This window comes from Petaurus breviceps, unplaced genomic scaffold, assembly GCF_028583685.1.
Source record: "Petaurus breviceps papuanus isolate PSGF00001 unplaced genomic scaffold, PetGlider_PUasm1.0 90639, whole genome shotgun sequence".
In the NCBI taxonomy this organism is placed as follows: Eukaryota; Metazoa; Chordata; class Mammalia; order Diprotodontia; family Petauridae; genus Petaurus; species Petaurus breviceps.
In genome coordinates this window covers 8,335,560-8,362,652 of record NW_027187296.1, presented here as the reverse complement: position 1 = coordinate 8,362,652, position 27,093 = coordinate 8,335,560, and the positions used below count along the sequence as shown (strand labels likewise).

The 27,093-nt window shown below is 40.0% G+C and overlaps 1 protein-coding gene across 3 annotated transcripts in view; it reads right to left on the bottom strand.

The window, feature by feature from the left end:
* LOC138143474 (NACHT, LRR and PYD domains-containing protein 3-like) overlaps positions 1–21,917 on the bottom strand; it is a 51,536-nt gene extending 29,619 nt beyond the window's left edge. For 2 of the 3 annotated variants that reach the window (XM_069064747.1, XM_069064748.1), the window contains exons 1-5: positions 21,497–21,916; positions 19,477–19,521; positions 10,228–11,857; positions 8,899–8,988; positions 5,011–5,181 (exon numbers count right to left, since the gene is read on the bottom strand). In XM_069064747.1, the coding sequence (XP_068920848.1) occupies positions 5,011–5,181; positions 8,899–8,988; positions 10,228–11,857; positions 19,477–19,521; positions 21,497–21,737 (2,177 nt within the window). In that variant the 5' untranslated portion in view covers positions 21,738–21,916. Of the gene's footprint in view, positions 1–5,010; positions 5,182–8,898; positions 8,989–10,227; positions 11,858–19,476; positions 19,522–21,496 lie in introns of all 3 variants that reach the window. The other variant, XM_069064749.1, reaches the window with a different exon arrangement.
* Positions 21,918–27,093: the final 5,176 nt, after the last annotated feature.

Below are 27,093 nucleotides of genomic sequence, written 5' to 3'. Positions count from 1 at the left end.
TATTTTTGAGCTGTAAGGGCAAGCAAAGAAGTAGTTCACACTTTTTTCATCTATTGAATTAACATCTTGTTTCAGCTGCTTAATTGTACCAAGTGTTAAGATCCAGAACTTGTGAATCCCACAACTTGTGAACCCTAGAACTTGTGAACTCCTGGAACAGAAAAGAGAAGAGCTAATGACCATATGTAAGGAGAGGCCTAGGCTGTAGAGGGCAGAACTGAGAAGGGAACCCTTGTGTGGAGAAAAAGAAAACTTATGGTATCCTGGCACTCTGTTTCTACAATGTCTGTGTTGATTTTTGTTTGTGATACTTTGTACAGAAGCCCTGGAACCTAACTGGAAGCCCTGAAAGAGGATTTTCTCGTTTTCTGTTTACAGAAATCCTGGAGGAGTGATTTCAAGGTCCTGGGTCTGTATTGATGTTTCGTGTTGAGTTCTTAGACCTTGTTTGTGGGTCTGTGTTGATTTCACAGGCAGATAGTGAATTGATGATGGTGCTGGCAATGTGCAGTAATATTGTTTTAGCTCTGTTAAGCTTTGTCTTCCCAGAAACAGGAACTATAAAGGACTTGAGGTGGACTGGACACTGTGAGCTTCAATACGGAACTGGAACTAGACAAGGAACTGGACAAACTGGACAAGGAGCAGGATGAGAAACTGGGAGCTGCCTGTCTTTGAAGCCAGGTGACAGTTGTATAGATTTGGGCAGGAGCTGGGACCATGAAAAAGGAACCATGGAAGCTGAGAGCCAGCCTTGATTCAAGATGAAAAGATCTCTTCTTGGTACCTGTGAAGCCAAGCATGAGCAGCTTTCCAGAGGACTGCAGCTATGAACAGCTTTCAGGATTCTGATTAGATAGTATAGTGAACTCTCTATTTATTCAGTAATAAATTAAGGTAACATTCACAGAAAATCAAAGTACAGCATTACCAATGTTATACCTTCACAACTTATCACTAAAGTGGCCACATAGTTTTCACCAAAGTGGTCACATAGTTTTAAGCAAAAGATAGCATTCATTGAGCAACACAATCATTTAGTAAGTCCTTAATTCAAACATCCTTAAGGAGGCAAGCCTCCTTAATTGACACAAAGTACAAAGGTAAAAGTCCTCCACCCCTAGGTCACATTGTCTTAATCTCTTCAATCAAAAAGTCCTCTTTCTTCCTAACTGGAGAAGTCCTTAACTCAATCATCTAAATGTAAAGGTCAGACATCTCCACCCCTAGTAAATCATGATCTTCTCAGTTTGCATTAAATGCCCAAGGAGAGGTCTTTTCATCTTGACTTGAGGCTGGCTCTCTGCATCCATGGATCCCCTTCAATGGTCCCAGCTCCTGCCAGCTACTTGTTGTCTAGCTCCTTGTCCAGTTCCTGTTCCATACAGAAGCTCACAGTGTCTAGTCCACCTCAAGTTCTTCACAGTTCCTATTCCTGGAAAGACAAAGCTTAACAAAGGCACAATAACATTCATGAACATTGCAGGCATCCTCATCAATTCACTTTCTGCCTGTGAAATCAACATAGGCCCAGCAACAAAGTCTGAGGAATCAACACCAATCATCAGTATAGTCCCAGGACCTCTGAAATCATCAGCAAGCCTGTCCTCCAGGATTTCTGTAAACATGTAACAAGAAAATCCTCTTTCAAGGCTTTTAAACCAGCAGCAAGGTCCCAGGGCTTTTGTAACAACAGCACCATCCTCTATTAACAGGCAAATCTGACAAAGTCACATCAAAACAGACAAAGTACAGACACCACTGCCATGCCTCCTCCCAGTTCTTCTCTCTTCTCATTTCTCAGTTCTTCTCAATTGTCAGTTCAGTTCTCAGTTCTCTTCTCTCTCTAGCAGTAGCAGCCCAGCCTCCAGATGCTCACTCCCAGAAATTCTGGCCTTTCTCAGCCTGGGCTTTTCCTTATATAAAGTATTAGCTCCTCCCTGTTTTACCCCTTTCTGTTATGTCAACAATTCCATCCCACTGTGGGATTCACAACTTCTTGGTCTTAATAATTGACCTAAAACTAAGTGCTAAGTACCTGTTTGATTGCAAATTAAGGAGGGGCAGGGAAGATCTTCAAATTCCCATTCCCATTACAGTACCTGATGCTTAGAAGATTATGATTTACTGTGACCAAGGGGTAGACCTTTGTATTTTGTGTCCCTTAAGGATGATGGAATTAAGGACTTACTAAATGAATGCACTTTCTTTAAAACTATGTGTCCACTTCGGTGAAAACTACATGGTCATTTTAGCAATAAGTTGTTATGTCATAACATTGTGAATGCTGTACTGTGATTTCTGTGAATATTTTGTCTTAGTTTGCTACTGAATAAATAAAAAGTTCTGATTACTGTATAATCAGAACCTTGAAAGCTGTTCACAGCAGCAGTCCTTGTGCTTGGCTTTATAGGAGCCTACTTGCTAAGACAAACCCAGGAACTATATTACAATTACTAAATGCTTTTCACACAAATAAAGTCAGATCTAAATAACTGGAAAAATATCAATTGTTCCTAACAGTTCTACCTAAATTAATTTAGTTTAGTGCCATACCAATAAAACTACCAAAAAGTCATTTACAGAGCTAGAAAAAATAACAAAATTCATCTAAAAGAACAAAAGGTACAGAATATGAAGGGATTTGATGAATAGATATGCAAGGGATGGGGGCCTAGCTGTACCAGATCTAAAACCGTGTTAAAAATGAGCCAACATAAAATTATTTGATACTGGCTAAGAGAAAGAGTGATGGATCAGTGGAATAGGCTAGGTACACAAGACACAGTAGTAATATATTGTTTCATAAACACAAAGACTCCAGCTCCTGGGTTACCAACTCACTATTTGACCAAAACTTTTGGGAAAAGTGGAAAATAGTATGGCAGAAAGTAGGAACAGACTAACATTTTATACCATATACCAAGATAAGGTAAAATTGGGTGAATGATTTAGACATACATGGTGAGTCTATAAGCAAATTAGGAAAGCAAGGAATAATTTACCTCTCAGATCTATGGAAAATGGAAGAATTTAGGACCAAACAAGAGATAGAGAACATTACAAAATGCAAAACAGATAATTTTAATTACACTAGATAAAAAGGTTTTGTACAAACAAAGCCAACACAAGCAAGAGTAGAAGGTAAGCAGAAACCTGGGAAACAATTTTTACAGCCAGTGTCTCTAATAAGGCCTTCTTTCTAACATATATAGAAAACTGAGTCAAATTTATGAGACTAAAAGTCATTCCCCAATAGGTTAATGCTCAAAAGATATGAACAGGCAGTTTTCAGTGGAAGAAATTAAAGATACCTACAGTCATATGAAAGCAATGCTCTAAATCACAATTGATTAGAGAAATGCAAATCAAAATAACATTGAGATAACCACAACACACCTATCAAATTGGATAACATGACACAACAGAAAATTATACACAGTGAAGAAGATGTGGAAAATTTGGAAGGCTAACGCATTGTTGGTGGGATGGTGAACTGATTCAATCTTTCTGGACAACGATTTGGAAATATGCCCAAAGGGCTACAAAAATGTGCAATACCACTTCCAGGTCTGTATCCCAAAGATATCATAAATATGGGGAAAAGGACACACGTGTACAAAAATATTTTTAGCAACTCTCTTTGTGGGGACTAAGAACTGGAAATTGAGGGGATACCCATCAACTGGGGAATGGCTGAACAAGTTGTGGTCTATTAATGTAATAGTATACCATTGTTCCATAAGAAATGATGAGCAGGTGGACGTCAGAAAAACCTGGAAAGACTTATGTAAACTGATACTGAGAGAAGTGAGCAGAACCAGGAGAACATTATACATAGCAACAGCAACACTGTGCAACAACCAACTTTGATGGACTTAACTATCCTCAGCAATACAAGGATCTAAGACAATTCTAAAAAGAATCATGATGCAAAATGCTATCCTCATTCAGAGAAAGAAGTATGGACTCTGAATGCAGATCAAAGAATATTATTTTCTCTCTCTTCTTTTTTTGTTTCTTGTCTCTCGTGGTTTTTGTCTTTGCTTCTAATTCTTCTTTACAACATGACAAATGTGGAAATATGTTTAATATTATTGTGCATAAAGAGGCTTTACCAGATTGCATGATGTCTTCAGGAGGGGGGAGATGAGGGATAGCAAGAAAATTTAGACTGCGAAGTCTTATAGAAGTAAATGTTGAAAACTAAAAATGAATAAATAAAAATTTTTTTAAAAAATCATAAGTTTCATAAAAAAGGAATAGTTTACTTTTTTGTTAATCTGGCCATTTTGAATTTTTGGAAATATTCCTGTGTTGCCCCTAAATTATCATTTTATTAATATAACTGGGAAAAATACCTTCAGTTAGACATGGATGATTTCTATTTTTTTAGCACAGTTCTAAATGGAAACCTAGTATATTCGGACCAATTTGCCATCCTGCCGACAGAGCACTACTGTTCCTATATTCACAAAGTATCTCCAAGACTGACTATTGTCATTCTTTGTCATCTCTACCAATTTGCTGAGTAAAAATTAAAGCCTAAGTAGTATTCGTTTATACTTCTCTTACTATTATGATTGGGATCAAGTTTTCAAGAGGCTATTTATTCTTTGCCATTCTTTTGTTCCTCTCTATTGACCCATTTATCTCATGTTAATTACATATAAATTTTGGATATCAGAAATTTAGTATATTGTCATCTCATCTGTAAATAGAAATAATTGTGTCTTCTCTTTGCTAGTATGTGTATCCTTAATTTCATTTTCTTAGTGTTATAAGTAATATATCTACAACAATATCAAATAATTTCAAGCAATATCCTTTTTCCCTCTTTCTCCTTCCCCCCTTTTTTTGCATTCTACTGCTTTCTACATATTTGGATTCTAGTCTATCCTTTCTTTTCCTCCTAGGACCTTATTTTTCACAACTTCCTCAGCTCTTTACCTCACTTTCCCCACTCCCCCATAGGCAGCCACCCCAGTTGTGGGACCGGCTTAGACTTACCTAAGTTTTTCCAGTTTAGAGTTGGAATTTCTTAATTCCACACAAAGGTTGTCCATGAATCCACAAACAAATTGAGCACCCAACAACTGGAGCTCTTTCAGGTTCTGATTGTTCTTGACCACAAAGAAGAAATCTTGCCAAACACCATAAGGTGCATCAGAAGTACAAGAACTAGAGAGAGAAACGAGAGGAGAACTTTACTGTAGATATCGGTGGCACTCAAGTTGAATCCCAGTATTAATGTGTTTGCCTATTTGTCCATATGGAAAAATGAAAAAAGGTTATATATAAAAATCGAGCAATTCTCAGGGAGAGAACTGGTAGGATTAGATGCTTGGGACTCTAAAGTCCAGTGCATCTGAGACAAATCCAAGTATGAGTTACTGCCATTTCCATCAGTCTTCATCCCACACCCCCTCCTGTTTACCACATTTTCCTTCTTACTTCAATGCCTAAATTCTTAGTGGCAATGATGAAATCAATGTTAGGTCGACTGGAGGAGGAAGACATCTGATCTAAGGAAGAAGATCTCTCAATATCTAACATGCACAGAAGCCCAAAATTTATAATGATAGAGAGTATTTCAGGACAAAAGAAGACCTAATTATACCAAAAACCCTCAATACGGCATAGTAATTGAGGCATTTGTAATAGGGAACTGCTATTGGGATAACAGAATGGACAGCCACTCCCAGGGAATCCCAGGAGAAAAGTGATGATACCCCCATCTGGTGCTTAGAGAGATTAATTAAATTCCGAGGGCTTCTATTAATATATTCTACCCATAACCTTCTGAAATTTAATAATGTAAAGATGTCAAACTATTTTTCTAAATTTCCCCAACCACTGCTCAGTCTTCATTTATCATTATTTTCCCCTTCTAAAACATTTTTAGTTTCTATTGTATTCTGATTCCTTGGGGAGCTGGATGTCACATTGGGTCTCCCACTTCCCCAGATATGCTCCTAGGAGAAGGCTCCCATGATTTTAAAAGCATTTTGGAAGAGGATAATATACAAGGAGTCCAAAGATATCAAAGGACAGAATTCAATCTCCTTGTGAACCTTTTTCTTTGTATCACCAGAGTCTAATCTAATGCTATGCACATAACTAACAAATGAAATCTCTCATCAAAGATAAAGGAGTCAAAAAGTGATAGGTAAATATAAGAAAAGACTGAAACCAAAGAGCTTAAGAGGAAGAAAATTCAGAAACCTTAAGCACAAGCAGTTAAAACAATATAGAACATACTAAGACAAAAATGAAGATGAGCACCAGAACATCCAAATGAATTCAAATACGCCTGAGTTTAAATCACAACAAAGGAAATGGAACCAAGGCTAAATGGGGCAGAGGATCCTGTGAATTCCTAAGAGAGCATGGAAACAGAGGGGGATGTTAATGGTTCAAGAGAGACATAAGAATGATGAAAAAAGAATGTATGGTTTGCACAGCAGAAAAAGTTGGCAGAAAGGAAAAAGCTGAATCCAGTCATGAGTCTCTTCAAAGAAGTAAAAGAGAAAACAATTGATTGTTAATGCAAATATAAAGACATGAAGGACAATCTGGAAGAACATAAAAAAGCAATAATATTGAAAGAAACCATGATACATATAGAAGGAAAACATGTTGATCTCAAAGACAGTGTGCTTAGAGACAATTTAATGTTTATAGGCTCCTAGAAGAACATAGGTCAAAATATCTGATTACCAAAGTGCAAGGAAAAACACAACAAAACTACTCACTTGAGAATAGAGAAAACAAAGTGAAAAACAAAAACTCAATATTCACTACCAGAAAAAAAAAAAACCCTAGGATGAAAACTCCAAGATGTAAACTGGTTAAATCTAACAAGTGCAATGCCAAAAATATCCCAAAAAATCCCCAAACCAAACAACAAATTCTTCAAATGACCAAGATAAAGACCTTGAAATACAAAGGAAATGAAAACTGAATAACATAAGACTATTTACTAATCACAAAAAAAAATGCAGAAAGGAAAAGAATCATGTGATCCAAAGGGCAAAAAGTTCAAGATTCAACTAAAGGTGACCTATCCTACAGATCAAAGCCTATTTACAAAAGAAAAAAAACCACCAATTTTTCAACAAAGGAAACATTGAAAGCAATTTTCCAAAAAGAAAAATGAGATGAGAAGAGATTGACTCACCCAAGGTCACAGAATTAGTGAAAGGAAAACAGAGCTTCCATTTTAGGATTCAATCTTATTTGGTGAATGTGTTATTTACCCTGGTCCTTATTGTATTCCTCTCATCTACACCTATATTCTTCTCCCTCCAACACCAACATATCCAGAGATATTCTTACCCCAATCTTGCCAACTTACTTTCCATAACTTGGTCTTTGGTTCGTGGAACCTAATCTCATTCCTCTCCGATCAATTGCAAATTATAAATGACAAAGATTTGAACCTCAGTACCCTTCCAGGATTCTCATACCTCTAGAACTTATGGGACAAAGTACTGTATCTGGCATTAAGTAATTTAAACTCAAACTCAGGAATAGGGAGATCATTCAGCTCTGACTCACTCAGAACCCCTAACTTCTCTACCCAATCCAAAGCTCTGTCTACTCTTCTTTTTAAGATTTTTCTTTTTGCTTTTTGGAGGGGAGAAGGTAGGGCAATTAGGATTAAGTGACTTGCCCAAGGTCACATGGCTAGTTTTGTGTTTAAGTGTCTGAAGCTGGATTTGAACTCAGGTCCTCCTGACTCCAGGGCTGGTGTTCTATTTGCTATTCCACTTTGCTGGCCTGTTCTGTCTACTTTTATACAAAAGTTCCTCTTTATTCCCAGCTCTAGAGTTCCTACAAAATTGACTGCAAAACCCCTCACACATGCTTCATTACAACATATGCATATTTTCAAACAGAGGGAGGTATTTCTTTCCCTTTCCTCTTAATATAAAGAAATAAAGAGATAGCATTTATATAATGCTTTAAGATTCACAAAGTACTTTACAAGTATTATCACCTTTATCCTGAGAACCCTGAAAGGTAGATACTATCATCACCATTTTACAAATAAGGAAACTGGACAGTCATTAAGTGACTTATCTACAGGGTCACAAGGTTATCCTGTATCTGAGGACACATTTCTACTCACGTCCTCCTGACTTCAGGTCAAGCAGTCTGAGAGAAATGATTATTAATACTCAATTAATATGGAGGTGGGGGTTTGGAGGGTTGTTTTCCCTTTCTACATCCTTATTCAAAGCTCAGTCCTTGTGAAGGCTGATGAGATTGGATCAATACTCTCTTCAGTCTTGGGCAGGACACCACCCAACTAGGAAAGCTTTGTGATCATCAAAGGGGAAAGAGAAGCTCATATAGGTAAATTCCAGGCCCATTGTTGAACTTCATAAGTAGTCTGAGTGGAGGTAAGAAACCTTTGTCTAGATTCCTAAGGCACATATGGTGTGGGTATAGATGAGTCTCTTTTCTTAAGAGTGAAGTGATCAGTCACATTCCCCAGTCCCTCATTAGAATAATCCCACCTATGCTCATTATAATACTCATTCTCTCATTAATTGTTAACCAATCTAAACGGAATACCATCTGTCAGGAACACCCAGTCTCCCAAGGTCATTTAAACATTAGAAGGTGGGAGTAGGGATGGGGGCTTTTGGCTTCCAGGAGGGTTACTTTCTTCAATCTATTGTTTCCTGTTTCCTAATAAATTAATTATTGATTTCCCAGACACTCTGTCTCCACAAAATAAGACTTGGTAGCTCCTCCTCAAATTGGCCAACTGTTGTGCTGCTTCTGCAGGTCTTGTTACTCTCCTCAGTGAATCCTATTAGGTCCTTCTCATGTCGGGCTGCTTTTTTTGGATTTGTTCCCCTCCTCAATAACAACTTGTCCATGTACCTCCTTCTATTGTCGTATGACTCTTTTCCTTCCGTGGGGTGTCGTTGCCTCTTTCCTTGAACCATATCTGGCCAATTTCCCCAAATGATTCTGGAGGACAAAATGAGACAGGTTATTGTGTTCAGCCCTTCCTCCCTCAAACCCATTTAATTTGAAATTCATGGCATCACCTTCCTGATGTCAAGAACAAAGGGCAAATAGCATCAACTGTGCCAACTAGCTGCCTCTAATGAAGTTGCCAGGCAGAGGCTACTAAGGACAACTTTTTTCCCCAAAAAAATATGGCTTCTAATGCATCTGCAATTTGACACATTGTAAAGGCTTATTCTAGTTGGAAAATTACTTCCTACTGACCAATCTCAGATGTTTAAGAGATTGTGTAAGAAGGCCCCTCCTGAAGATTGGCCTGTTCCCTCCACTTTGAGGGTAGGGTACAGAGTTTGGAGCCTGGCTGAGGAGGGTGAAGGTCAATGTGAAGTCCTGCCATGAACCAGCAAGAACATCTTTGTTCTTCATGAGGCCATTGTCACCAGAGCAAGGCAGAGTATCTTAGAAGCCAGCCAAGGATATGCTCCCTATCCCTAACAGACCCAAAGTTATCCACAGGATGAGGAATACTCTCCCTCCCTTCACTTCTTCATGCTTTTCACCCTTAATCAGGGACATCCTTAAAGATTTCAAAGCAGAGAAGTGGTACCACGATGCCATTCACTTCCTTTCCAAACATTGCCTGAGAGCTCCTAGAAAAGGACCATTTGGAGCACACACTAGAGATGGGATTTGTTCTGTACAAAAACCAAAAGCTGATGGTCACAAACCTGGAAATTTTCGTGACTTCACCCCCATGCCTCCCTCCCAGCTGCTTCTCCTTCTCCCAGCTCTGAAGGACCTCAGTTATCTAAAAAATATTCTTTAATCAATCTCAGTTGGATACAGAAATCTGTGCAGAGGCTTGTCCTCTTTCTTTCCTGGCATAGATAAAGATATAGAATCATCTATCTAGGGATCTCTGTGCTGACAAATACAACTATAATAGCACTAGTTCAATATGATTTGTCTTTACTCAGGTTAACACGTAAGTGGGGGGAAAGAATAACACCTTATTTTCCACACAGGCACAAAGACAGGCAAAGTCCAGCAGTGCCTGGTGGTGGAAATTTTGTCCCAAAACTGCACATCCCCAAAGAGAAGTTGGGTGAGAATCTGAGCTAGACACACATCCAAAGTTGAAAACTGAACACTGCATTTACCCAAAGAAACATCCATAGTTCCATTTGTCTGCAAAAAACCCTAGTAAAGGCTTCAAGACATAAAAAAGAACATACTTACAAGGAAATTCTTTGTATCCCAGGGCAATGTTTAATGCAGAAACCTGCACTCAGGATGAGATAGTCATTGTAAGGAGATAATTCCATTTCTTGGATGTTAAATAATGCCTGTGTTACAAAATCAGCATCTTGAGTCTCATATAAAAGACAACAGCAATCTTCTAAAGAAGTATCAGAAAATATGAATTCTTCATAATTGATTTTGGCTACTCCCTGAACCCACTGCAGTAATTTGGACTTGATTTCCAGTGACATTCTGCATCTGAATTTACTCTCCAGCTTCCTTGCTGTCTCTGCATTTAGGAAACCAAACAAGAACTGCACCACCAGGGCCACAAAGCTGGAGGCATGCCCCTTACACTCCTCTAGAAGTTTTTTGACATCTGGAATGGAGGAGTCAGGGCTCTTCCCCCCTGCTTTGTCTGTGTTCATCAAATAGAACATGGCAGCAAAAAACTCTTGGAAACTCAAGTGAATGAAGCTGTAGCACTTTTCACAGTCACTGTCCTTCTGAAAAATGTTCATGTCTAAGAAGGCAGAGACATCAGCTGCCTCTAGGTCATGCCTCCTCAGGTCCTCCTCCTCAAACAGCAGTTTCCTCTCCCAGATGCCCTCAGCAGCCAATCCACAAAGGCCCCTCAAGTGCTGAAGTATAAAGTTATGGTCATTAGGTGTGAGTGAATCGATATAACACATGTACAGAGCAGTGGTTGTTTTCAAAGCCTGGATGGGATCTTGTCCTCTCTCTTGTTGTTTCAGGCAGGTGCAGACAATCCAGTTCATCAGGGGAACATAGCACATGGTGAACACAATGGGATTGCATTGTAATAAACTAAAGGCTTTTTCAACTAGATCTTCATTTCTGAAAAATTTGCAGAAATACTCCCTCCTCTGCTCCACAGAGAATCCCAGGATCTCCACATGATGTGGATTCTCTAACAAAGGACTAAATTTCCCCAGAGCAGTGAGTCTTGTAGTGAGCAGCAAGGAGGCTTCAGGGAGCAGGGTCTTCCTTAGTAAGCTGCTCAGCAGGATGGGCACTGGCCTCTGCTGCTTCCAGTCTTTGCACAGATCATATCTGTGCTCATTACAAGGGAATTTCAGTTCATCTAAACCATCAATGATGAACAGAAGTCTCTCTGGCTGGGACATGATCTCTCTCATGGGAGCATGGGGGCCCGGCCAGTCACTGGCAACTAAATCAGCAAAACTCATTTCTCTGTCTCCTAATGTGTTCAGTTCCCTGCAAGTGAGATAGAAAACAAAGTCGAACCTCTCCTGGTAGAGTTTCCCCTCAGCCCAGTCCAACATCACCTTGATGGCCAGGGTGGTCTTCCCAATACCAGCAGCCCCCTGCAGCACAACAGTGTGGGGTCGAGTGCCTGTCTTTTGAACAGGATCAAATAAAGCTGACACCTCTGTAAGCTGTCCTGTGTCCTCCAGGACCTCAGCATGTTTCCATCCCTGTACCAGGAGCTCATGCTGCTTCTGCTGCTTGTCACGGTACTCCTGCAGCATCAGCAGCTGTGTGAAACGGTGCTGAAAGAGCTCATGCTCCCCAGGACGATGGTTCTTGTCCCTCATGAGCTGGAATTTCTTTCTCATTCGTTCTTGATATTTCCTTCTTTCATCTAAAGTCACAACAAACACAGGACACAGATGTTCAGGATTAAATCTGCTGGGGTACCTCTGAGAAAAGTCCCAGAGATAAGTTTTGTGTCATCATTGTTCCCAGAGCCCCCAAGGAGATGAAGTGGTACCCTGGTCTGCCCTCACCTCATATCTGCTGGTGTCCAAGGTAATGCCCAAAGCCCTGCCAGCACCTCAACTGAAGTGGTCTTTCTGAAAGACAACCCTGACAAGCCCTGAGCAGAAACTTTCAATGTCTTATTCTTGTCTGTGGGATAAAGTCTAAATTCATCCCAGAATTTAAAGCCTTATTTGTGCATCCTTATTTCCTCCAAGTTTCCCCAAATATACCATGAGCTTCCTACCCTTCACTGCTTAGTTGATGTGAAGCCACCTAAGTCAAAATTCAACAACACAAATATGTATTAAATGCCTACTCTATGCCAGGTGATCTGCTGAGAGCTGGGTATAGAAAGAAAGACAAAAGAGTCCCTGTCCTCAAGGAGCTCACAATCTAAGAATGGAAATAACATGCAGAAAAATATGTACAAAAAAGATTCAGATAGGAGAGGGGGCAGAGACAAGACAGTGGAGTAAAACCAGGAAATTGGTGAGCTCCTACTCCAACCATCTTCAATAAGTGTATAAAAATGACTCTAAAATTTTAGAGTTACAGAAACCACAAAGTGACAGAGAGAAACAAATCTCCTGCTGACGGCAACCTGGCAGGCCAACAGGAAGCGTCTATTGCACTGAGCTAGGAGCAGAATGCAGTCCAGTGTGAGCCATGATGGCACAGACTAGTGGCAGCAGACTGGTGGAAGCAGACTTCAGCAGACTGAATCACCAGGGATTGTGGCGGTTTCCAGACTTATGAACACATAAATGCCAAAGAGAAAATAAAAGGTCATTAGGGAACTCTATTGGAAGTGGCTAAGAGAAGAGCGCGGTCCGGACCCTGCACCAGGGCCACAGAGGTGGCCTTGGTGAGGAGGCTGCAGCTGCTGCCATGTGGTTGCCTGAATAGTTCCTGGCATATAGATTGTAGGGGGACCAAGCAACCATTCAGAGGGTGATTTCTCTTGCTTTTGATCTGCTTGGATTTGGGTCCTAGTCTTGGGTGGTGGTCCTGGGGTGAGGAGTGCTAGCATGCCAGAGTTTGAGGCAGCTATAGAGAGGGCATCCTCCCCATAGCTCTGACAACAGCTGCACAAAATCCCAGAAATTTGGGACTCGGCACTCTCCACTCTGGAAGCAGAGTTCTACCATGGCAAAGAACTCAAAAGTCAAGTAATTGGCAGGCAAGATGAGCAACCAGAGGAAGCACAATCAGACCATAGATTCTTTTCTGGGGGACATAGAGGATCAAAACATAGATCCAGAAGAAGACAACAAAGTCAAAACTCCTGCATCAAAAGCCTCCAAGAAAATTATGAACTGGTTACAGGCCATGGAGGAGCTCAAGAAGGATTTTTAAAATCAAGTAAGAGAAGTAGAGGAAAAATTGAGAAGAGAAATAAGAACAATGCAAGAAAATCATGAAAAGTGAGTCAACAGCCTGCTAAAGGAGACCAAAAAAATGCTGAAGAAAATAAGACCTTAAAAAATAGACTAACTCAAATGGCAAAAGAGGCTCAAAAAGACAATTAGGAGAAGAATGCCTTAAAAAGTGAAATTGGCCAGATGGAAAAGGAATTTCAAAAACTCACTGAAGACAATAATTCCTTCAAAATCACATTTGAATAAATAGAAGCTAATGACTTCATGAGAAATTAAGATGCTCTAAAATAGATCTAAGCAAATGAAAAAATAGTAGACTGTGAAATATCTCATTGGAAAAACCACTGATCTCCTTGTACATGTGAACATGTGACTATATTTTCATATTCTACTAGACATGAACAGAAAGGGGTCAGAAACATACAAATCATTGCTGGCAACTAGAAAAATTTCCTGACCTGGGAGACCAGGAGCACAAGATGACACTGGAATCAGAAGCAGATTTAGTCTCCATACCAAAAAAATAGTCTAAGGGGTAAGTGAAAAGACTTGGCCTGGAAAACAGAAATTGTTTTCCTTTTCTCTTTGTGTCTTAGTGCCTAACACATAGTAGGTATGTAATAACTATTTGTACAACTGAGATGGTTAAATTACAGGGTTTCAGGTTTTACAGTTTCTCCAAGTCAATGCAGTCAGATCTTTGGGTGTGTGTCTGTGTTTTTATGCTGGGCTATGTGAGGCCAATCCCTTTTCCAAGGTCCATCCAACTCTGTGCTGGATGTTCCTATAACTACTGCTATGACAATGTCTCTTCCTGATGGCAGGCACCCTTCCTTCCCCAAGGGGCTCTTCGCCATCCCAGACCCACAGTACTTAGAGCTGAAGCAATTAGTAATTTTCAATTAATTGGAGCAACAATTATCCAACTACCAAAGCAAGGTTCTTTGATGCCGGACAGGAATTCAGCTAGTCTAACGTCTTCATTTTTTTTTAAAGCAATTGGGGTTAAGTAACTTGCTCAAGGTTACACAGCCAGTTACTTCTGGGTGTGGTGCTAAGTATCTGAGCCCGGATTCGATCCCCAGGTCATCCCGACACTGGGGCTGGTGCTCTTACTTGCTGAGCCACCTGGCTGCCCCTAACTCCTCCATTTTTCATACAAAGAAACTGAGGCCCAAAGAAAATGAGTAAGAGATTTAGGAAGCATTAGTGAGGTCTTATGACTATAAATCTAATGTTCTTTCCACAATACTATGCCACTCTCTAGCTCAGGGGACTACTGTTGATAGAAAATCTCCCTGTGTAATTTAGAGGCATGAAAGTCATATGAGGAAAAGCATAACTGTGTCAAAGTATGAGAGCATACTTTGTATGTATGGATGTAGATGGATGGAATGTGGATATATACAAATATAAGCATATGTACACACATACACGAACACAACATACATACACATATGTTTGCATATGTGTGTATATATATATATACTGCCCCCCAATTGCCACATTCCAACCACTGGATCATAAGATTTCTACTACTACCATTACACTATTGATAATAACAATTGCTGTTCATATAATGTTGGATTGTTTACAAGGTGCACTAGGCCCTGGAGGTCACCTCAATGTCTTCTACAACCCAGAATGTCTTCAATGGGAGCAGATGGAGATCTAGCTTCTACAGACATGGATTCCTCTGTAGAGTGAATGACTAACTAGGCTGGAAGTTGCTCTCACAAAGTTATTGCCATTATCATATGGACTATAAGAAGGGCCCATAAGGCTTATAGTACTGGTTTCTACAAGGGCCTGTCTACATGGAGACTCCAGGGGTTCAGCCACCACTGGGCCCCTGATTACCAGGGCCCCCTGGGACTCCCTTTATTTATCCACTACTTACAGGGTTTTCTACCTAGTGTCCTGTTGGGAGCCAAAGAGGCCTGAGCCAGGACTTCAGATAATTACCTTGAAATCAGTGGATCCGAATATCAAAGACCTCTTTGAGAGGACTTTTCCTCAAGTTAGCTCCAGAGTTCTTTTGATATGGGTTACACTTATAAGGATGTTGTTTATGTTCTGAGACCAACAGGCTCTGCCCCAAGACTTTAGTTAATAAAAGCTAAAATATTTGATTCAGCACTCAGGTATCTTCGGGTGGTCAGCTCTAAACATGATGTCTTTTGAGGACTGCAGCTTTGGCTTTGAAGTTTGCTCTCAATTGTATCCGTTTACAACTGCGGCTGCTTTAGCAGGTTCCTGAGGCCTAGATCAAAGGTCTTACCCTAAGACTTTAGTCTCCTAGATAACAAATCCTTATCAAATTATCTATTCTGTGCTACTTCCAAGATATAACAGACTAAGACAATGATAAGAATACTTGAGTCCCCTTCCTTTGTCTCTTTTGCTCTATAAAAATCTTGTCCTGAGAATCAATAAATGGAGTTCATCATTCTTCCTTGAACTACCCACATGGCCTGGTCATTTCTTATTCACATCTCCGAATCATGCTAAGTGCTAGACACTGAGCAGCCCACGGCAGTGTCCCTTATTGTTCACACGATGCCATATCTACTACTGAAATGGCATTTAGGGTGTGAATGCAGAAAAAATACTAACTTGACAATAATATTTTGAATGGAAGTGTTTAAAGGGGAGAAATGAATAACTACTACAAAGAACCATGGTATTTGGAGAGAAGAAGCAATTATCCTGGTGGCAGAGGATGGCATTACTCAAACATCCAATTATTTCTTGAAGTGCCCTGGATTGCCAGGGACAGAGAGGAGCATGGTAAATCACAACATGGAGATCAGTGAACAGGGTAGGACACAACTCTCATGACAAACAAACAACAACCACAAAAAGAATGTTTCATGGGGGCCATCACTGCCTAGGGGAGAAGAGGCTGGGTGTATCAGAAAAGCAATGGGGAAACCAGGACAGAAAGCAAAGGGGAAGTGTCTAGAATAGCCTGATAGACTTGTCTCAGGAGAAATTCCACTGCTAATCCAGATCACTGATGGGCTTCTATGAGTAACAGAAATCATAGGAGGCATCCAGCATTGGGCACAGATCTCATGCCTGGCATTCCACAGAATCCCTGAGGAACAAGCAGCAACTTGAATTGTCTTTGCCAGTCACACAACCACAGCCCCCATTAGACCTCTCTAGGGGGCAATCAGGCATAGGACAGGCTTCCCTACATTGGCTATCCTGGTCTGTCTGTCTGTATGTGGGTATGTATGTATGTGTGTCTATACCCCTCGTCTTGAAGGGTTTGAAGCTAGGCTTGGGTACGTACAAGCTCTGCCTGTTGCTCTAATAACCTTCTTCTCCATCCTAATTCTACTTCACCTCCTTGAAACTTCTGATGCTTCCAACCACCATTTTCCTTCTAGATAATCTCTCTCCCCCTTACTTCTGAAAACACTGCTTTCTCTTGCTTTTTTCTCCTGTTCCTCAGTCTTTAATGGATAACTATCCTTCTGCCTCCTATTAAATGTTAGTGTGCCACTTGCCTTCTCTCTATACGCTCACTGTCTCAAAGATTTCAACAATTCCCATGCATTTAATAATCTTTATAGTGATTTCTCATAAGTGTGTGTATAATTATCTATCACCTAAATATATCTATACTTATATCCAGATTGGGAGGAGAAAAGGTTATAAATTGTTTTGTCTTATAGGAAGATGGAAGTTAGTGCATGTGTTCCTTATGAGAATGACTGAACCAGTCTCCAGTGTATCTCAAGTTATTGGGGGGGAAATCTCTTCCTTCAGGTGGGGAAGTGGGATGCATTCGACATTCTCCTGGAAGATTCTTGGTGCCTCTTCCTTCCAGAGAGTTATGGTGTTGATCTATTCGTTAAAATCCCTATTATCCACAGGGTTTTGAATAAGAACCAAGTCATGACTGGTCTTGAAGCAGAACTACTATGTATTTACTCCTCCTCTTCTCCTGCCCCCACCTTCATTATCCTGGCTGCTAGATCAGAGGGAAGGGTGACATAAATTGCTCCTAAACATATTGACAATATTTTTGTACAACAGACAAAGAGTAGATTCTGTGCATTGTCTCACACTTTTGTTAATAGTTTTGCTTTTACTGTTTCCCTGGGAGAGCTTTCAGTTTTATCCTATTGGGGTTTTTCTTTTGGTGGGGGAGGCAGAAAATGAAAGGTGAAAAGGTAAAGCAGTAATAGAAGAGAAAAGGAACATTAGGAAGGCTCAGAAAGAGAGCTGGAGGGCTGAAGAGGAGCTAAAGTGCGACCAGGCCACTCACCAAGGTGCCCTGGAGACACAGCCCCCAACAGGGGGAAGATTTGGCAGAGAGTAAGTGCTACATCTACCAGTGATTCCTCCAGAAGACACCTACAGGTCTCAGGTAATGTTACCTGCCCCTCCATGCCTGGGCTCTGACCAAATGTGCCCCATGTGTATATATCCCATTAACAATAATTAGGAATTTCTACTTTTCTGAATGAGGGTTTGTATTGGGAGAATGAGCTCCCCCTCCTTTACTAGCGTTAAACTCAACTAGAAATGGAGACTGCTGATCCGTACATAAGAATCACAATGACTTAATTTTAAAATATATTACCTACACAATCTCATTTTTAAAATTTTTAATATTTAATCCATTTAAAGATATACTCAGGAGTCTTGTTGGCTACATGCAGCCTGAGAGCCACCTTTTTTTTTTTTAATAAAGCAATCAGGGTTAAGTAACTTGCTCAAGGTTACACGGCCAGTTATTTCTGGGTGTGGTGCTGAGTATCTGAGCCCGGATTTGATCCAGGACATCCCGACACTAGAGCCGGTGCTCTTACTCGCTGAGCCACCTGGCCGCCCCTAAGCAATTGGGGTTAAGTAACTTGCTCAAGGTTACATGGCCAGGTGTTTCTGGGTGGGTGCTAAGTGTCTGAGCCTGGGATTCGATGTCCAGGTCTTCTCAACACTGGAGCCGGTACTCTTACTCGCTGTGCTACCTGGCCGCCCCGAGAGCCACCTTTTTAACAAATCTACTCTACATTACTTCTTTGAACAACTTTGATTTAAACTAAGTAAATAATTTTAAGATGAGTAAAAGTAAATACACTAATTATGGAGGAGTCAAGAATACACTTTGCAAAATAGTATGAAGCACAAAGTATCTAGAAAGCGGAATGACTTTCTGGGAGCACATGAATAAACTTGCATATAAGGGTATAAATATATTTTTCCTTGTATGTCCAGATTTATGTGTATATGTATCTACTGCGTGTCCAAGCTTAAGTATCCATATATGTGTTGGAATCTTTATTAACTAATCAACAAACATATATTAAGGGTCTAGTGTCTGTCAGGCACTATGCTAAGCACTGACGACACAGAGGCAAAAGACAGTCCTTTCCTTGCAGAGCTCACATTCTGGTTGGGGAAATTAGCAAATCCATATGTACAAATGAGGTACTTACAAGTTAGAAAATAATTAAAAGAGGGAAGGCACTTAGGATTAAGAGGTGTCAGGAAAACCTTAACATAAAAGATGGTCATTTAGTTGGGACTTAAAGCAAGCAAGTAGGAAATGATGAGGGAATAGTATTCCAGGCATGGGGGACAGGCAGAGAAAATGCCAAGCCCTAGAGATGGCATGCTTTACTCATGGAAAAAGGCAGGTCAGTGTCACTGGATCTCTCCCCTGCACTTACATTAGCCCCCTAATTAGTCAGTATCTCATCTCAGATCTCCTCCCACTCCATCTACCATGCTACTACAAAGGTGCTTTACTAAAGCACAAGTGTGATTGTGTCAATTTCCTCATAGAACTTTTCCAAATTCCAGCACTTTTCTATTAACTCTAGCATCAATACAGGGGTGGTCTGACCATTCCACTCTATGCCCTCTAAACAAGGGCACTACCCGGATGTGTCCATCCTGCCCTCCTAGGAAGCATATTATCTGCTATCACCCACAAGACTTTAATGCATTCAGTGGTTGGGGAAATGGACCAGGTTCATGTAGCACATCCCCTTAAGTTTTACTGATAGGACTGTAATACAAGGCAATCTGAGGTCTAGGATGGCAGATGGAAAAATAAACTAATTCCTCTTAGACTGATACATTGACAGTGGTTACTGACCTGAGGAGGCTGGAAGAACTGGAGCAGGAACAAATCCAAGATATTCTGTAGGAAAGAAAAGCAGGAGATAATGAGAGACCCATCTGTTGCATAGATAGTTCAGAGATGAAAGTAGGAATGGAGCTGGAGGACAGCACTGGGGAGTAGATTTCAATTTGGGGCCCAAGGACTTGGAATGACATGTGCTGCGTCTCTGCACCACAAACTCCATGAATAAAGGCTTGTTTACTGACACAAACACAATAATATGATTTGCAGGCTTTGAAAACCTAAGCATATGAAATAGTAAATCAATAAATCACCAAGCATTTATTGAACCCTGACTCTGTGCCAAATACTCCTACACTAAAGGCATGTAGATCACCAGGAGCACAGGAGGAGAGGGAGATCTCTGCAGGATCATGGGTCCCACAAGACTTCTTGAAGGAAGTAGGACTTGATCTGCTTCTCATGGCAGAGGGAGGATCTTCTGCATTGACCAAGGGGGAGGAAAGGAAAGGATCTAGGGCCTTGTCTCCAACTGAGTGAAGCTTGGTTTCATGCTCTTAACCTCTTGTCTTTGAATTTTAAATGAATAAATGGGAAGTATTAAGCATTTAAATGATTAAGTTCAGATGTTCAAACTGGAGACTTGATATTAAGTGGGTAAAACCATTGAACATATGCCAGGGCTCTCACAGGAGAGTGCATAGAGAGTTTGTAATTTAGAGGCCAGTGTTTCCTGGTAAAGGAAACTTGTCTGAGACACTCAGTGAGAGATGGGGGCACAAACATGACACCACTTGTTTCAAAGATCCTACTTCATTGTCTCCACTTCAAAACATAAAATGACAATTGCTGCTATTGCCTGTTTCCTTTCTCCTCCTTGATATCAAGTCCTACATAGGAGTGGGTATAGGCATGCAGAGGATATGGGCCATTCCTGAACTCTCTACATGAGCTGTTGTTAATGACCTATTAAGATTTGGGGCAGTTAGGTGACACAATGATAGAACACTGGTTCAAAACTGGACACTTAGTGGTTGTGTGACCCTGGGCAAGTCACTTAACTCTGCCTGCCTCAGCTCCTCATATGTAAAATGAGATGGAGAACAAAACAGTAAAATATTCCAGTATCCTTGCCAAGAATACCCTATACAGGATCAGGAAGAGTCATGACTCAACAGTAAAAGGTTATTTAGAACCCAATTCTTTCTCATCCTTGCTGTTGTGCCATCTGATACACTTCTTGTTATTTAGCAAAAGAACAGAACTTCCCCCCTGGCTCCTGACTCAGCACAGACTCCAGGGAATTGTCTTAAGTTCAGCAGTCTTATCCATCCCTTCCTGGGACCTTTCCTTTGTGCTGACATATACGAATTCCCATTTCACTTTATCTCCTTTCTCTTCTGGTCTCCACCCTGCTTTTCTTCTTTCCTCAACTGAGGCCACATCTGAAAGCTCCTTCATTCCCTCCATTCTCTCAGATCAACCATCTCCCCTTCACTTCAATTCCTTCCCCCACCTACTGGCACCTCTGGAACATTGTCCTGCCTGCTGCAGCACACTCTCCTCTTGACCCAGATGTGCCTCCTCCCCAGTATCAGGGAACAGGGACTGAACTCCACTCCTCCCATCTTAACTGTTAGGAAGAAGCATAGAGGTGTCCCTTCTTCCCTCCCTATCTCAGTCCTCTGTCATGTATCCCAGTGAGATCCTGTTACTCTAAAGTCAAAAGTCAGAAATTATTATATACGTGTTTATTGAGTACCCATGACTCTCCAATCACTGGGCTAGGGACTGTGGATATGAAGATAAAAATCTGAAGAAGCTTACCTTTTTTAGAAGGAAACTATTTGTAAACACAAAATTTGTATTCTACACAGTGAATATACAGTAATTTTGGTCTGGGAGAAGCCCCAGAAGAGGATTCTGAGGATGGAAAAAAAGAAAGAAGGGAGGCAGGGAGGACTGAGGGAAGGAGGAAGGAAGGGAGGAATCTTGGGGGAGGGGAAGCCCCAGCTCTCAGGCGGACCCTTACCCCTCCTGGCTCGATCCCACAGCTCCCTCAGTCCCATCTTCTCCCAGACACTTAGAGCCAGCTGCCAGGCCTCCTGCTCCCCAAGAGAACTGACCAGGAGCTCTGCCACTTCTGTTCGATCGGCCCCCTCCAGGCGGCCCCGGGGCACAGAGCCCACCAGGGACAGCTTGAATTTCTTCAGCTCCTCCAATGTCAGCTGCTCCAAGTGCCCAAGCAGCCGGCATCGGACAGTCTCAGCCATCTCAGCCCCTCAGCTGCCCTGCCTCAGACTAAGTGGGACTAGAGGAAAGAGAAAGTGAAAGTGAAATGGTCTGGGGCAGCATGCCTAGGGTCTAGGCTACACCCCTGGAGCTCAGAGCCAAGCAGCCAAGCTTGGTGCTGCCTGAGGATCTTCCCCCAGATCAGGGGCCACAGGGAGAGAAGAGGAGCCTGATCAGAGTCAGGGGCAAGGGTTCTTTTCTCTTACTGTTAACTCTTAATGGCCTGAACCAGCACCTACCCAGAGGAGCCAGGGCCCCTGTGGATGACACTGGGGAGTGGAGCCTGTATGATCCCCACAGCCCAGATATTTGCCTCTTCCCTTCACATCAACACAGTGTCTTGGAATCAGAGGTCCAGCATTCAAATCCCACATCCGACAGTTAGATGGAATTTACCATTTCCTCTTTCTTCTCTCCTCCCTGATCCACAGAACCTGAATAGGAAGTGCTAGAAAGGACTTGCTCTATCTTAGGTAACTGTCACCTTAGGCTAGTCACTTAACCTCCATAGGCTTCACTTTCCTCATCTGCAAAATGCAGGACAGAAATTAGACTAAATGGCCTGTGAGATGCCTGCCTTTTCACAGATTATACTTGTAAAGCTTTAGCAGAATGCCTACCACACAGTGGGGCTTAATAAAAATTAATAGAATTGAACCTCAAGGTGCTTAATAAATGGTGGTTTCCTCCCCCACACTTTCAGCTCTTCATCTCTGATCCGATGACCACCTAGCTCTTTTCTTGAAATATGGATCACCCTGTCTCCTCTGTGCTAATGGATTTCCTTCTAATTTTGTACTCTTCCCTTATTACTGTGACTAACATTTCTAGAACTAGGTAGCAGGTCATCTCTGAACTGAGCTTTGAAGGACACTTCCTCTCCTCAGTATTTAGGATAACAGGTGTTACTTATGGACCAACAGGTGTAGGTAAAGCAGTTGTTCAGTCTCTTCTGACTCTGAATGACTCCATTTGGGATTGTCTTGGCAAAGATACTTGAGTAGTTTGTCATTTCCTTCTCCAGCTCACTTTACAGATCAGGACTGAGGCAAACAGGGTTAAGTGACATGACCAGGGTCACACAGCCAGTAAGTGTCTGAGGGCAGATATGAACTCAGGAAGATGATTCTTCCTGACTCCAGACCTGGTACTCTTCCCATTGCACCACCTCGCAGCCCCATATAAGCAGCACTTGAGCTCTTTGGACTGAACCCAGAAAATTAGAAAGGCAGGAATGGTTTTCCTCATATGATGTCAAAAAGTAAAACCATTCAAAAGCAGCTAAAAGAGTAATTATCTTATACAAATGAGATGCAAGAGGAAGAACCCATACAGAGGAATTAGGTGGGGGAGAGGGGCTGTTAGTTCTGGAAATCTACTTTCATTGGGAATGGGTTTAAGAGGGGAAAATACATACACATCTATAAGAGTATAAAAGTCTTCTAAATTTAGAAAGAAATAAAACTTTAAGGGGATGGGGGAGAGGATAAAGGAGGGATCTTTAGAAGGGAGATTGAGGGAATACGTTAAAAGGGAAATACAGAAGGGTCTTTAGATTTAGGGGAATGGGAAGTGGGGGGAACTTTAGAGGGGAGAGGGACAGAGTATATAATAGGGTGTTAGATTTAGGGGAATGGGAGGATAAGAGAGAGACTGCTGGAGTAGGGGTAGATTAAGTAATAGGAGGGCAAGTTAGCAGGTACAATGCAAAGTAGAGAAGTTAGGAGACATAGGAAAAAAGAGATATAAGCACAAACAAAAACAAGATTAGGAGTAGAATCTCCTAGGAAAAATATACGTTTAAATATGTATGTATATTATATGTGTGTATTTATACATGTATGTATGCTATATGTGTATATATACATGTATGTATATAGCAATACTTACATATAAATATATCCGTGCTCAATGGTAGCCTTAGGGTGGTAGGTAGCGGGGAGAAAGGGGAAAAGAAGAACAAAGTAAAAAGTATGCAGCAGAAAACAAAAGAAAACCTACAAGGAAGCAAAGCAAAGATGGACAGCTTTCAACATAATCCACAGAATTCACTATATAGCCTTTCTTGAAATGATGTTATTGCTATATATTCTGAATCTTCTCCTATGTTCTGCTGTGCACATAACATGTATTTTCTTTTTTTTCTTTTATATTTAAGTTTATAATGTTTCTTTTTCTTTTCTTAATATGTATCTAAATTTTAGTATTTGTCTAAAATAAAAGTTAAATTAAAAAATCTGAATTCAATATTATATTGCTTGGAGGAAACAATAAAAATGAGGGATACACAAAGAGATAAGATAAAGGTCTGGAGTAGAAGGTATTATGTTTAAAAAAAAATCAGGGGTAGTAATCATGATCTCAGACAAAGTTAAAGCTAAGATAGATTTAATTAAAAGCGGAAAACAGGAAAACTGCACTCTATGTCACCAATATTATTCAATACTATTTAGACCATTTAAAATAACTAGATAATATAAAATGCTTGATATACCTGCCATAGGAACTACATGAACAGAAACATAAAATAGTATACAAATAAAGTCAGATTTTAAATAATCAGAGAAATATTCACTGTTCAAGGGTAGGCAAAGTGAATATCGTTAAGGAAAAAAACACAATTTAAACTGGTCGATCTATTTATTCAACACCATTCTAATTAAATCATTAAAAATTATTTTTCTCATAAAAAATAAGAATAAAATTTATTTGGAGGAACAAAAGGTCAAGAATTACAAAGAAACTAAAGGGAAAATGTAAAGGAAGGAGATTCCGCCATACCAGACCTTAAATTATATTATAAGGCAAGAGCACTGTTGAAATGTAAAATGGACATTTTTAACTATTTTAAATTAAAATTTTTATATAAATGAAAATAATGTAGCCAAGATTAGAAAGAAAGCAGAAAATTGGGGGGGGGGGGAGGAGGGGAACTTTCATAGACAACCTCTGAGACATGACCATGATGTGATATAACACATGGTGAGCTTTGATTTAGAAAAACATGGAAAGAATTGAACCTGTGAATGAAGATGCTATCCACCTCTTAAGAAAGAACTGACAAATAGAAATATGCATAGCATGGCCTTATGTGTATGCATATATATCTGTATATCTATGTATGTATGTTTATAAATGTATTTGTGTGTATATGTACATATATATACACACACACATATGGATATATATTTGTGTTTAATTATAGCCTTCTCTAGAGTGGGGTGGGAGGGAGAAAGAGAAAAAAATAAATACACAGAAGAGAACAAAAAAAAACTTAGAAGGAAGCACAAAAAAGTTAGGTTGATTTGAAAACAATGTTTAGGATTTATTACATAGGTTTTCATGAAATTGAAATTTATTACTTTATTTTTAATCCTCCCTTATGTTCTGCTATGTACATGGAAATGTTTTTTTTTTCTTTTCTTGTTCTAAATTTAAGCTTAAAATGAATTTAACAATTTTTTAAAGAAACATAGAACATGACATTCAAAGAAATGTGGTGAGGCATCTCTAAAGTGTAGAGTTAAGAAATCAGAGTCAAGACCCTGTCTACACAATGCTACAATACTGTGACCAATAACAGCACTGAAAAATCAGTCAAGCTGACAGTAATTATAAAGAAAAATCTGAATCTCAGAATTAATGATGAAATATTTGTTTCTATCTTTTTTATTCTTTTTTATTTAGTATTTTATTATTCTGCAGTTACATGTAAAAACAACTTTTAAACATTCATTTTTAAAACTTTGAGCTCCAAATTCTCTCCCTTCTTCCTTCCCTACCCACCCTGATTGAGAAAGCAAGCAATTCGATGTTATGCACGTGTAGTCATGCAAAACATATCCATAATAGTCATGTAAAAGAAAAGACCAAAAAATATCCTCAAGAAAAATAAAGAAAGTAAAGGTAAAAAAAAAATGTTTCAATCTGTATTCTGATACCATCAGTTTTTTCTCTGGGGATGAATAGCATTTTTCATCATAAGTACTTCCGAGTTGTCTTGGATCATTGTACTGCTGAAAATAGCTAAGTCATTCACAGTTTGTCATCTTATAATATTGCTGTTACTTTGCACATGTTACATTTCATTTTGCATCAGTTCATGCAAGTCTTTCCAGGTTTTTCTGAAAGCATCCCGCTTATCATTTCATATAGCACAATAGTATTACATCATAATCACATAAATAACACAATTTGTTCAGTCATTCTTCAATTAACAGGCATCCTCTCAATTTCCAATTCTTTACCCCCCAGAATAGAGCGACTACAAATATTTTTGTATATATATAGGTCCTTTTCCTTTGTGTTTTTTATCTCTTTGGGCATACAAATCGAGTAGTGGTATTGTTAGGTTGAAGGGTATGAATGGTGCTATAGCCCTTTGGGCATAGTTCGAAATTGCTTTACAAAATGATTGAATCAGTTTGCACCTTCACTAATAATGCACTAATGTCTCATTTTCCCATATCCTTTCCAACATTTGTCATTTATCTTTTCTGTCTTATTAGCCAAACTATAAGGAATGACATAATACCTCAAAATTGTTTTAATTTGCATTTCTTCAATCAATAGTGAGAGTATTTTTTCCTATTGCTATATAGATAGCTTTGATTACATTACATGGAATCTGCTCATAATTTTTAATCATTTATCAATTGGGGAATGGCTCTTATTTTTATAAATTTGGCTCAGTTCTCTGTATGTTTGAGAAATGAGACCTTTATCAGAGAAACTTGCTTCAAAATTTTTTTCATATTTATTATTGATAACAATATTTTACTCCAACCTATCCCCACCCCCATTTATTATATTCTCTCTCTCCTTTTACCCTGTCCCTCTTCAAAAGTGTTTTGCTTCTGACTACCCTGACCCCAATCTGCCTTCCCTTCTATTATCCCCCCCCTCCACTATTCTTATCCCCTTCCTTTCCTACTTTTATGTAGGATGAGATAGATTTTCATACCTGTTATGGGAATGGGAATCTAAGATCTTCCCTGCCCTTAGATACTTTGATAGGCTTAAGTGACTCTGAGAAGCTTCCTTAATGTGAAAATATACTCTGTCCCCTATAGGCTGAATATGGTCACCTAGAGCCTGTGGCAGAAGGCTCGTTTTTTCAGGAATGCCCACACCTTGATACTTTGTGATAGGGCAGTCGGTCAAGAGGGTTGTGACATTCTCTGAGCCAGGAGAAGGCTATATATACCCTAATGTGAGATTTTGCTTTGGGGCTCACTTTGAGAAGAGTTATATGATTTGACCAGATGAGACTCTGGGCAGACATTAAGTCCCCCCGCTTTGAAAACCCAGATGTTTGTGCTTCCCTCTCTGGTAACT